This window comes from Leucoraja erinacea, chromosome 7 (genome assembly GCF_028641065.1).
Source record: "Leucoraja erinacea ecotype New England chromosome 7, Leri_hhj_1, whole genome shotgun sequence".
NCBI lineage: Eukaryota > Metazoa > Chordata > Chondrichthyes > Rajiformes > Rajidae > Leucoraja > Leucoraja erinaceus.
Window position 1 is genome coordinate 75736535 of NC_073383.1, and position 13459 is coordinate 75749993.

General features: G+C 45.9%; 1 protein-coding gene across 8 annotated transcripts in view; it reads right to left on the reverse strand.

The window, feature by feature from the left end:
* The window catches only part of LOC129699113 (myc box-dependent-interacting protein 1), a 144843-nt gene that overhangs the window by 48416 nt on the left and 82968 nt on the right, over window positions 1-13459 (reverse strand). For all 8 annotated transcript variants that reach the window (XM_055638776.1, XM_055638779.1, XM_055638777.1 and 5 more), the window contains 4 exons: window positions 8898-8983; window positions 6124-6199; window positions 3635-3717; window positions 1046-1199 (listed from right to left, as the gene is read on the reverse strand). In XM_055638776.1, the coding sequence (XP_055494751.1) occupies window positions 1046-1199; window positions 3635-3717; window positions 6124-6199; window positions 8898-8983 (399 nt within the window). The remainder of the gene's footprint in view (window positions 1-1045; window positions 1200-3634; window positions 3718-6123; window positions 6200-8897; window positions 8984-13459) is intronic.

Here is a 13459-nt window from a genome sequence, read left to right on the forward strand (position 1 = left end):
CTTTTAAGAGAACTGAATGAAATTTTCCCAACACTCTTGCACTTCACGACTGTTGCGCACTTTCTGTACTTTCCTTCTATCTTTTTCTTAAAGCTCAAAAAAAATGAAGCGGTACAAAAAATGTATTAAGATATACGTGTTGTGTAGTATTGTAATTTACCGTACTTCTAATAAAAATAATTTAAAAAAAATAAAAAGAAAATGGTTAGGTTTTTAGAAACCAAAAGAGGTTGTGGATGAACTTGTGTTAATCTTGGATCGGGGACAAAGGCCGAAGGAGCCGCGAGGGTTGCTGATATTTATATCTGGGGCTCAGACGGTAAACCAGTTTACCTCAGATTTCCAGGGCTGTCACATAGGGCCCTAGTGAGCCCACACCTGGAGCATTGTGTGCAGTTTTGGTCCCCTAATTTGAGGAAGGACATTTGCGCTATTTAGGGAGTGCAGCGTAGGTTTACAAGGTTAATTCTCTGGATGGCGGGGCTGTCATATGCTGAGAGAATGGAGCGGCTGGGCTTGTATAAGCTGGAGTTTAGAGGGATGAGAGGCTATCTTATTGAAACATATAAGATTATTAAAGGTTTGGACACGCTAGAGGCAGGAAACATGTTCCCGATGTTGGGGGTGCCCAGAACCAGGGGCCACAGTTTAAGAATAAGGGGTAAGCCATTTAAAACGGAGAGTTGTGAGTGTGAGTGTGGAATTCTCTGCCTCGGAAGGCGGTGGAGGCCAGTTCTCTGGATACTTTCAAGAGAGAGCTAGATAGGGCTCTCAAAGATAGCGGAGTCAGAGGATATGGGGAGAAGGCAGGAACGGGGCACTGATTGGGGATGATCAGCCATGATCACATTGAATGGCGGTGCTGGCTCGAAGGGCCGAATGGCCTACCCATGCACCTATTGTCTTTTGTTAAGCACCAGACAAGTGTACAGAAGTTAACACGAGGAAGTGAAGGAGAAATAACTGCATTCTTCCTGCAAGACAAAAAGTCAGGGTGAGAGGGCAGAGGGATGCAATCCCGTATCCAGGGGCCAACCCGCCTTACCTGGGAGGGCGACCTTGGTACAGGAGGAGGAGGAGCGTGCGGCGTGGGCACTGCAGCCGCAGACACATGGTTGTCACTCTTCACCGTGGGACTACCAGGTGGAGACTCTTCCAATGGTGGCGAAGCATCGGAAACTTTGTGCTTCACAGGTGTGCTGTTGACACAAGCAAAGGTAAAAATCATTCACCGCACATCGGAACAAGTCCAACGGAATCCAACTACATCTGGCTGCAGGAGGTCATCATCTTTCCAGTTGTACACTATGGGTACGTTTTTAACCAAAGCCAGGTAACCCACAAAACCCGTGCGTCTTTGGACGTGTGGGAGGAAACCGAAGCCCCCCCGGAGAAAACCCTAAGCGGTCACAATAGGGACAGCGTGCAAACTCTGCACTGACAGCAACCGCACTGAGGATCAAATCAGGGTCTCCGACGCTGCAAGGCGGCAACTCTGCACTGCGCCACCGTGTCTCCCTATCTTGCCATCAAGGTCTTTTTCAAGGAAACTGATAATAATCATGTCCGCCTCTGAATGATTAAGATGCCAAGCCAAAGTTAGCTCGTTTCCATTGACCTGCCCATCCCGTCTCGCGACGCATGTTTTCATCGAACCGTGCGTGGTCCGACATCGCGGCCAATTTAATTTCAGACATCCAGGATTCAGAGAGAATTCCCAAAAGCTAACTGAAGTCTCCTCTGCTCAACGATCAGATAGATAGGATGGCCGTAAATAACATCGGTAGACAGGAAGAGAAAGAACAACAAGTCAGTTTCCGGAAGGTTCTATCCCACTGGACATTAATTAGTCTTTAAAAGGCAGTCTGCAGTGACGATTCAGAACCAAACAACATACCATTCAGAGCTGAAAGGGAGTAACATGCCACCAGAGAAGATGGTACGTTGCAACCTTGCACACTCAAGGCCAGACCTAGAGTAGCATGCAGAGTTTTTCGTTGCATTTCGTTGTCTCTGTACTGTACACTGACAATGACAATTAAAATTGAATCTGAATCTGAGTTTTGATGATGTGTTTGTGAGAATGCGCAGATGAAAGGAATCAAGAATCTTCTGCAGACATGACTGTGTAGCACCATGTGGATTGTACCAATACTGTTATGTCTGGCGGCTTTGTTTTATTTTTTATTTATTTATTTATTTATTTTAAAAATAATTTTTAAAAAAAAATTCCTTCCTTTTTGTTTTCCTGTTGTCTTTTTCAGTTTTTATTTAAAAAATTTTTTGTTTGTTTTGTTCTGTATTGTTAAAAAATTGTATAAAATAATAAAAATATTAAAACAAAGAATCTTCTGCAGTTGTATCGGGCTCTGGTGAGACCACATCTGGAGTATTGTGCACAGTTTTGATCTCCTAATTTGAGGAAGGACATCCTTGTGATTGAAGCAGTGCAGGGTAGGTTCACGAGATTGATCCCTGGGATGGCGGGACTGTCATACGAGGAAAGATTGAAAAGACTAGGCCTGTATTCACTGGAGTTTACAAGGATGAGGGGGTTCTTATAGAAACATATAAAATTATAAAAAGGACTGGACAAGCTAGATGCAGGAAAAATGTTCCCAATGTTGGGTGAGTTCAGAACCAGGGGCCACTGTCTTAGAACAAAGGGGAGGTCATTTAAGACTGAGGTGAGAAAAAAACGTTTTCACCCAGAGAGTTGTGAATTTATGGAATTCCCTGTCACAGAGGGCAGTGGAGGCCAAGTCACTGGATGGATTTAAGAGAGAGTTAGATTGAGCTGTAGGGGCTAGTGGAGTCAATGGATATGGGGAGAAGGCAGGCACGGGTTATTGATAGGGGATGATCGGCCATGATCACAATGAATGGCGTTGCTGGCTCGAAGGGCCAAATGGTCTCCTCCTGCACCTATTTTCTATGGTTTCTAAGATCTCCATTGAACTGGAGGAATTTAGTGGAGGAAAGATTGTATAAACCAAGATTGTTTTCCTTGAAGCAATGGAAGCAGAGGAGTGGCATGATAGCACAGTGCCAGAGACCCGGGTTTGATCCTGACTACAGGTGCTCTCTGTACGTCTCCCTGTGACCGCGTGGGTTTTCTCCGAGTGCTCCGGTTTCCTCCCACACTCCAAAGATATACAGGTTTGGAGGCTAATTGGCTTGGTAAAATTGTAAATTGTTCCTGGTGTGTGTCGGATAGTGCTGGTGTGCGAGGGGGTCGCTGGTCAGCGCGGACTCGGTGGGCCAAAGGGTCAGTTTCCTCTCCACAAGGGTCACAAGCCAAAAGTTGGCAGAAAACCAGTTGAAGTACCACAGCGCAGGAAAGCCACCAGCGAGCCGAGTTATCAACAAATCCAATAAATTGTGTAGGAAGGAACTGCAGATGCTGGTTTTAAACCGAAGATAGACACAAAAATCTGGAGTAACCCAGCAGGTCAGGCAACAGGAATAGCTGATGTTTCGGGTCTGAAGAAGGGTCTCGACCCGAAACGTCACCAATTCCTTTTCACCAGAGATGCTGCCTGACCTACTGAGTTATTCCATTTTTGTGTGTTTAATCCAAGAGATTGCCCAGTTTCTGAAACACTTTGCATTAATATACTTGCACTGAACCAACCTGGGTGCACCCTTGACTGGCAAGGCTTTGTTCACATGTTGTTGCTCCAATTGATTCATTGTATTGCCGAGACCTTGGTTTAGCTGCGAAGGAACACAAAGTACAATTAGCCTCGAGTGGTTAGGGTAGAGTGCCTGTTAACTGGTACCCATGTTTACAAAAGGTAGAGACAAAATGCTTGAGTAACTCAGCGGGTCAGGCGGCATCGCTGGAGATAAGGATAGGTGACGTTTCTGGCTGGAACTCTTCTTCAGACTGAATGTCCGGGGTGGGGGGAGGGGGGCAGAACAAATCAGGGCCAGCAGCAGATTATCTCAGGAAGGGTTGAGCCCACAATGGTCCATTGTTGGCTGGGGAAGATGTGATAACAGGAGGGGAACAAGGATGCAAACGGTGGAACTGGTAGAACTACTAAGATGTGGGAAGGGGGGGGGGAGAGAGAGAGAGATAAGCAATAACAATTGGGGAGAAGGCAGGAGAATGGGGTGAGGTGGGAGTGAGATCAGCCAAGATTGAATGGCATTGTACACTTGATGGGCCGAATGGCCTAATTCTGCTCCTATCTTTTAGGAGCCTATGATCGTTTGATCTTCATTTATTGTGCAGAATAAATTCTGCTCCCATCACTTAGGAACTTAATAAATGATTAAGTGATCAATCGATTATGAATTGAAGCAGCTTTATCCAGTATCATTAGGGAGTATGGAATTCTACCACAACTGCCTCGCCCAATGCAGTGTTATAGATGCCCTCGGGGTAGACTAAAGTCATTTGGGAAAGGGTTGCGGGAAAAAGACGATGCGATTAGATAAGATGCGAGGATTGTGCTGGATATCAAACAGCAGTGTGGACCCGTTAGGTTACATAGCAGTGCGATTTACACTGGGACATGCGCACGAGAGGAGCTCACAAAGAGGTGATTGAGGGAAGCTGGAAATGGAGAAATATTTTTTGCACACTTATCACACTTTAGTGTGTAAGACAGGACCAAGCGCAGGCTTGGCGATCGTTTCGCTGAACACCTCCGCTCAGTCCACCTTAACCTACCTGATCTCCCGGTGGCTCAGCTCTTCAACTGCCCCTCCCATTCCCAATCTGACCTTTCTGTCCTGGGCCTCCTCCATTGTCAGAGTGAGGTCTAGTGCAAATTGGAAGAACAGCACCTCAAATTTACACCCCAGCGGCATGAACATTGACCTCTCACTTCAGATAGCCCTTGCTTTCCCTCTCTCTCCATCCCCTGCCCCGGCCCAGTCTCCAATTGTTCTTACTGTCTCTGCCTACATTCTATCTTTATGTCTCTCCCCCACCCCCACCCTGACATCAGTCTGAAGAAGGGTCTCGACCCGAAACGTCGTTCGTTCCTTCTCTCCAGAGATGCCTGTCCCACTGAGTTACTCCAGCATTTTGTATCTACATTCACTTCAGTGTGACATGTAACCACAACTGCACAGCTCAAAGTAGTGAATTGTCACATCGGCCACGAAACAGGCCTACGAACAGCTTGTTCAATCACATGTATTCCTGTCATCATACTGATACCCATCTCTTATACAAATGGCAACACCCTTCAGTAAATATGTGTAAAGACACTGAAATGGAAGAACTCAACCAACGTTTTAACATGCCGAAAATATTCACCGCCTTCTGAATTTTAAACTATTTCTGGATAGACCAATGGAAATGACATTGGTGTCGGGTCGGAAGCAGTCATTGGGTAATTTTCTTTAAATTGTACTGCAACAATGTACATGCTTTCAGCTTTCCACAATTTAGATAGTAATCATATCTTTCACAGTCTGACACAGATCACAAAGATTGATAGAGTGGATGTGGAGAGGAGGTTTCCACAAGTGGAATAGTCTGGGACCAGAGGGCTCAGAATAAAGGGATGTACTTTTAGTAAGGAGGTAAAAAGGAATTTCTTTAAGAGAGGGTGGCGAATCAGTGGAATTCATTGCCACAGACGGCTGTGTGGGCCAGCTTTGGGGATTTTAAAGCAGAGATTGACAGATTCTTGATTACTTACTTAGGGGTGTCAGGAGAAGGCAGGAGAATGGGGTTGAGAGGGAAAGATAGATCAGCCATGATTGAATGGCGGACTAGACTTGATGGGCAGGATGGCCCAACTCTGCTCCTATGACTTATGAATTGAAGTGATGACAAGAGATCGTTGGTGGATGTTAAATTTGTGTTGACTATGTGTTTTGTCATTTTTTTTAAAATTATATGTATGACTGCAGGGAAACAGAATTTCGTTCAGACCGAATGGTCTGAATGACAATAAACGAATCTAATCTAATCTAATCTAATCTAAGAGATCGATATCCATTTGCCGGTACATTTTGCACAAGGTTTCCAGTCACAACATCTGCCAAGGCCCGCAATCCACGTCTCATTGGCAAAATCAGATTCTTGGCTTTCTGATCCAAATCATTAATACAATGAACAGTGGCAACACAAAACAAAGCCAGGTTAATAATCCATACCTTGCCCATCTCTTTATGAAACGTCTCCTCCAGACCAGCTATACTTTGGAATGTGTTCACATAGAAACCAACGCGACTGTGAAAGGGGGAGAAAAAAAATCTAAAATTAGGAAAATTAAGCATTGGAAATCAAAGCATCAGTGAAGTTAAGTCAAGATCTGAATGAAACTCCACCAGGGGGCGCCGCACGATGGCAGCCTCGCTAACAGTCTGTCTGTCCTATACGACTTTTTTTTAATTTTTAATGTGTTTAAAAAGTATGTGTTAATGTTCTCTGGTTTGCTTTATGTGGGGGGGTAGGGGCGGGGTTGGGGGAAACTTTTTTTTTTCCTCAATCTCTTACCTTGGCGGAGATGCGATTGTTTTCTGGATCGTATCTCCGGTCGCTCTGCGGCCTAACATCGTGGAGCTGGAGGCCTCGCTCGGGACTGACTTTGAGCCCCACCGCGGGGCGTGGACTTACCATCGGAGCCCACGATCCCTTGCCTGGGACGGACGCTCCAACCCCAGCCTGCGGACTTTAACCTCAGGAGCTCGCAGTCTCGGGTAAGAGACAGATGCTCCAAAAGTCACACGACGTTGGACAAACCTCGACCCGGCGCGGGGGAGCTGACATCCCCCCCCCCCCCCCCCCCAATGCAGGAGCTTGATCGCCCCACCGAGGAGGCCCGCCACCGGCTATGGGAGTAAGATCGTCCCGTCAACGGAAGGTTAGAGGCCCCCGACCACTGGAGGACAAAGAAGTGAAGAACTTTTTTTCGCCTTCCATCACAGTGAGGAATGTGGAGGAGTCACTGTGGTGGATGTTTATATTACAATGTATTTTGTGTGTTCTGTTGCTTCTTATTAATATGACTGTAAGGCAAATCAAATTCCTCGTATGTTGCAAAACACACACGGGTAATAAAGTATAATTATGATTATGAAATATACATAGTTGCAGGAGTAGGCCAGGTGACCCTTCGAGCCAGCACCGCCAGTCAATATGATCATGGATGATCATCCAAAATCAGTACCCCGTTCCTGCTTTCCCTTGATCCCATTGATATCCCTTGATTGCATTAGCCCTAAGAGCTAAATCTAACTCCCTCCTGAAAACATCCAGTGAATTGGCCTCCAATGCCTTCTGCGACAGTGAATTCCACAGATTCACAACTCTTTGGGTGAAAAGGTTTTTCCTCATCTCAGTCTTAAATGGCTTACCCCTTATTCTTAAACCTTGTGACCCCTGGTTCTGGACTCCCCCAAACATGGGGAACATTTTTCCTGCATCTAGCCTGTCCAATCCCTTAAGAATTTTACATGTTTCTATAAGTTACCCTCTCATCCTAAAGCTAGTGCACACAAGCCCAGTGGACCCATTCTTTCATCATATGTCAGTCCCACCATCCCGGGAATTAACCTGGTGAACATACACTGCACTCCCTCAATAGCAAGAATTCTCTTTCCTCATTCTTGAGAATGGCAAAGATATACATGACGTTTACTGAAAAATAGGCATGTTTCTATGATGCCGTCTCACAATCCCACACACAGCCTCCTTAGAGTTACCATTATTGAGCGAGGAACCCAATTTGTATATCAGATCTTTGGCTTTTTCAAAATTATATCTCCCAGATCTTATAATTGACCTCTCAAACCTACATGGCTCAGTTTTGAGATCAGCCTTCACATTGTTTGGGGAGGGTTAGATTAAGCTGTATCCTCACAGGGACAGAGGCATCAAGTCCAATGGAAATATTTCACAAATCAATTTTTTATTTCCAAAAATAATCCAAATAAGGCATTGTTCATAAACTTTCAAGGTATTCCAATTGATGGTACAAGGTGATAAAAGTAACCCGTCCAGCCAAACTCCGAGCCACACAACATGCTGGAGGATCTTGGCTGGTCAGGCAGCGACTGTGGAGGGAATTGGGCAGTCAATGTTTCAGGTCAAAGCCTTTCCGGCTGGTGGATTCCATCGGTCTGAAAGGTCACAACCTGAAATGTCTCAAATCCATTCCCTCCACAGATGCTGCCTGATCCGCTGAGCCCCTCCAGCACTGTTCTTTGCTCAAGATTCGAGCGGCTCAGTGGCGCAGTGGTAGTGTTGCTGCCTTGCAGCGCCAAGACCCGGGTTCGATCCCAACTTCGATCCCGACTTCGGGTGCTTGTCTGTATGGAGTGGGTATGTCCTCCCCGTGGCCTGCGTGGATTTTCACTGGTTATCTCTAGTTTCCTCCCACACTCAAAAGACGTGTAGGTTTGTAGGCTAATTGGCTTGGTAAAAATTGGAAATTGTCCCTAGTGTGTGTAGGATAGTTTTAGTGTGCGGTGTGATTGCTTGTCAGCGCGGACAAGGTGGGCCAAAGGACTTGATCTCTAAACTAAAACATCTGCAGCCTAATAGCCCTGTCCCATGGTGCGAGTTCATTCCAAGAGCTCTCCCGAGTTTTAAAAAAATGAAACTCTTCGTAAGCATGGAGAATGAACATAGCGGGTACGTCGGAGCTCGGGGATGTCTCTTAGCACTAACGGCAGGTACTCGGGAAGACTCGCTAACGGCAGGTAAGCACGGGAAGACTCGAGAGCCCTGAGTACCGACGAGTGGCCATTACCGTAAATCTCCGAGTTCGAATCAGGGCAAACTCGGCAGAACTCTTGGAATGAACTCGTACCGTGGGACAGGGGTTTAACCCTGAACTCTTTTAAGGGTAGCTTGGCCAGTCTGCATCTTTACGCGCCCTTTCCATTGAACATGAAATACATTTACTCACAGATCTGACACCTACCTGTTCCATAGTGATGGCAACTCTTCCTGTAAGTCGATATTAATTTCCTCAAATACCTTCTGGGCTTTTAAAAATTCTTCTTCTGCCTTTAACACAAAAGTGTCAAGAGTAGTTGGTGCTTTGTTAACAATTGAAACACTGAAGTCAGAGCACTGAACAAGTCTTCACAAGTTCTTATTATAGGAGTAGAATTAGGGCATTCAGCCCATCGAATCTACTCCGCCATTCAATCATGGCTGATCTCTGCCTCCGAATCCCATTTTCCTGCCTTCTCCCCAAAACCCTTGACACCCGTTCCAATTAAGAATCTGTCTATCTCTGCCTTAAAACTATCCACTGACTTGGCCTCCACAGTCCTCTGTGACAATGAGTTCCACAGATTAACTACCTTCTGACTAAAGAAGTTTAGTTTAGTTTAGAGATACAGGCCGGAAATAGGCCATTAGGCCCTTCGAGCCAGCGCTGCCATTCAATGTGATCATGGCTGATCATCCACAATCAGAACCCCATTCCTGCCTTCTCCCCATATCCCGACTCCGCTATCTTTAAGAGCGATATCTAGCTCTCTCTTGAAAGTATCCAGAGATCCTGCCTCCACCACCCTCTGAAGCAGAGAATTCCACAGACTCACAACTGTCTGTGTGAAAAAATGTTTCCTCATCTCTGTGCTAAATGGCTTACCCCTTATTCTTAAACTGTGGCCCCTGGTTCTGGACTCCCCCAACATCGGGAACATGTTTCCTGCCTCTAGCGTGTCCAAACCCTTAATAATCTCATATGTTTCAATAAGATCCCCTCTCATTCTTCAAAATTCCAGAGTATACAAGCCCAGCCGCTCCATTCTCTCAGCATATGACAGTCCCGCCATCCCGGGAATTAACCATGTGAACCAACGCTGCACTCACTCAATAGCAAGAATGTCCTTCCTCAAATTTGGATACGAAAACTGGAGGTGTGGTCTCACTAAGGCCCTGTACAAATGCAGAAGGAACTCTTTGCTCCTATACTCAACTCCTCTTGTTATGAAGTCCAACATGTCATTCGCTTTCTTCTGCTGTACCTGCATGCTCACTTTCATTGACTGATGAACAAGGACCCCCAGGTCCCGTTGTACTTCCCTTTTTCCCATCTTGACACCATTTAGATAATATTCTGCCTTCCTATTTTTGCTATCAAAGTGTGTAACCGCACATTTATCCATATTAAACTACATCTGCCATGCATCTGCCCACCCACCCAACATGTCCAAGTCACCCTGCATTCTCATAGCATCCTCCTCACAGTTCACATTGCCACCTATATAAACTCCGTACAGACAGCACCTGCAGTTGGGATCGAACCCGGGTCTCCGGCTCTACATTCACTGTAAGGCAGCAACTCTACCGCTGTGCCACCATAACCTCCCTGTTTCTCTCACCTCCTTTCTAAAAGAACACCCATTAAATGGCTATGACCACTGGCCCTGGACTCTCCTACCAGTGGAAATATCCTTTCCACAACCACATTGAACAATTGTTCAATCAAGGTTGGTACAAGGCAAAATCTAGAGTGGCACAGGAGCTGAGTTATTGCCTTATAGCACCAGGGACCCGGGTTCGATCCCAGCCACGGACACTGCTTATACAGAGTTTGCACGTCCTCCCTGTGACTGCATAAGTTTTCTCCGGGTGCTCTGATTTTCTCCCACATTCCAAACACGTACAGGGTTTGGAGGTTAATTGGTTTCTGTAAATTGTAAATTGTCCCCCCCCAGTGTTTGGGGTGCTCGCTGGTCCACACAGACTCAGTGGGCCGAAGGACCTGTTTCCATATTTTGTCTCCAAAGTCTAAAGTAAAATCTATGACCATCATGAAATCATAGAGTGAATGCATGATCGATTCAGTCTCAATCCTGCATATAACCCCACAGATGAACACTGCTGATGAACGTTGGCTGAGCTAGAGATGTCTCAACCGACATCGAACCGGGGTCAAAGGTGACAATGCACAAGCGGGGCTACATCGAGGGTACAACAACCTGTGACTGTGGCTCACAGATCCCAGACAATGCAACACCTACTGCAATGCCCATTGCTGGATAATCCACATACTACTGCAAACCTTGCACTGAACACTACAATAGTGCAACGATGTTTACAGCAGTGGCGAGCCACTACATAGCATAAGGGCACAAAAGAACAAGAACCTCACAGAAAAAAAAGTTGGGACAATAATGGAAAATGTTTTCTTTGGCAAAACAGTTAGTCCCACACAAACCGACCTCCCATCCATTGACTCCATTTATACCAAACGCTGCCTCGGCAAGGCCACCAGCATAATCAAGGACGAGTCGCACCCTGGCCAGTCCCTCTTCTCTCCTCTCCCATCAGGCAAAAGGTAGAGAAGTGTGAAAACACACACCTCCAGATTCAGATAGTTTCTTCCCAGCTGTTATCAGGCAACTGAATCATCCTACCACAACTGGAGAGCAGTCCTGAACTATCTCCCTCATTGGTGACCCTCCGACTATCTTTTATCGGACTTTAGCTTGCACTAAACATTATTCCCTTATCATACGTCTGTACACGATGAATAGCTCGATTGCAATCATGCACTGCCTTTCTGCTAACTGGTTGGCACGCAACATAAGCTCGTCACTGTACCTTGGTACACGTGACAATAAACTAAAAACTGCAACTAAAAACTGAAAGGAACTCCAGTGCTTTAACAGATGACACGCTTACTACTACAGCACTATCATAGGAGCCGACGGAGGATTCCAAACAAGAAAGAGCACCATCATGAGACTCTATAAGGGATTCCAAAAAGGACCCACAAATGTAGTCAATTCGGTCGACAACAGGTTCCCAGTCTGAAGAAGGGTTCTGACCCAAAACATCACCCATCCTTTTCATCCAGAGGTGCTGCCTGACCCGCTTAGTTTACTCCAGGACTTTAAGGCTCACTTCAGCATCACTAAAGATATAGCAACACTAAATTGGCAAATACACCCCGCTGTTGCATTAGTCCATTCAGAACCCACATCATGGCTGGTCATTGCCAATGTGCTACAGCTCTGCTCTCCACAGGCAACACACCTAGACTATCAATCTGGGCTGGCTCAAAGCCTTTGGCTTGATAATTAAGCAAAAGAATGGAAGATAAAACTAGCCGAGGGATAATGGACAATAGACAATAGGTGCAGGGGTAGGCCATTCGGCCCTTCGAGCCAGCACCGTCATTCAATGTGATCATGGCTGATCATTCATAATCAGTACCATGTTCCTGCCTTTTATCTATATCCCTTAACTCCGCTATCCCTAAGAGCTCTATCTAACTCTCTCTTGAAAGCATCCAGAGAAACATAGAAAATAGGTGCATGAGTAGGTCATTCGGCCCTTCGAGCCTGCACCGCTATTCAATATGATCATGGCTGATCATCCAACTCAGTGTCCTGTACCTGCCTTCTCTCCATACCCCCTGATCCCCTTAGCCACTAGGGCCACATCTAACTCCCTCTTAAATATAGCCAATGAACTGGCCTCAACTACCTTCTGTGGCAGAGAGTTCCAGAGATCCACCACTCTCTGTGTGAAAAAAGGTTTTCTCATCTCAGTCCAAAAGGATTTCCCCCTTATCCTTAAACTGTGACCCGTGTCCTGGACTTCCCCAACATCGGGAACAATCTTCCTGCATCTAGCCATACCCTTAAGAATTTTGTAAGTTTCTATAAGATCCCCCCTCAATCTTCTAAATTCTAGCGAGTACAAGCCGAGTCTATCCAGTCTTTCCTCATATGAAAGTCCTGACGTCCCAGGAATCAATCTGGTGAACCTTCTCTGTACTCCCTCTATGGCAAGAATGTCTTTCCTCAGATTAGGAGACCAAAACTGTACGCAATACTCCAGGTGTGGTCTCACCAAGACCCTGTACAACTGCAGTAGAACCTCCCTGCTCCTATACTCCAATCCTTTTACTATGAATGCTAACATACCACTCGCTTTCTTCACTGCCTGCTGCACCTGCATGCCTACTTTCAATGACTGGTGTACCAACCTCCACCGCCCTCTGAGGCAGAGAATTCCACGCACTCACAACTCTCTGTGTGAAAATGTTTTCCTTCATACAGAGATACAAGGAACTGCAGATCTTGAGCAAAAACACACAAAGTGCTTGAGTAACCCAGTGGGTTGGGCAGTACATGTCTGCCGATGACACATTTGGACACGGATATTAAAGGTTTAGAGGGATATGCGCCAAATGCGGGCAGGTGGGAACAGAGCAGAATGGATTCTTGGACAGCATTGACAAGTTGGGCTGAAGGCCTGTTTCTGTGCCAAATGACTGAGCAGAGTCCCGATCCAAAACATTGCCTATCCATCTTCCCCGCAGATGCTGCCTGACCTGCTGAATTATTCCAACACTGTGTTTTGGCCTAATCTAACAGTTCATCATGGTTACCGAACCAGACGGAGATCACCACACTGCAGCCACACAAATCAAATTCATTTTCAAATCGAAAAGGTAGATGACACTCTTGGGTGTTCCATAACGAACTGGAATTTCCTTTTCTGTTTAACATG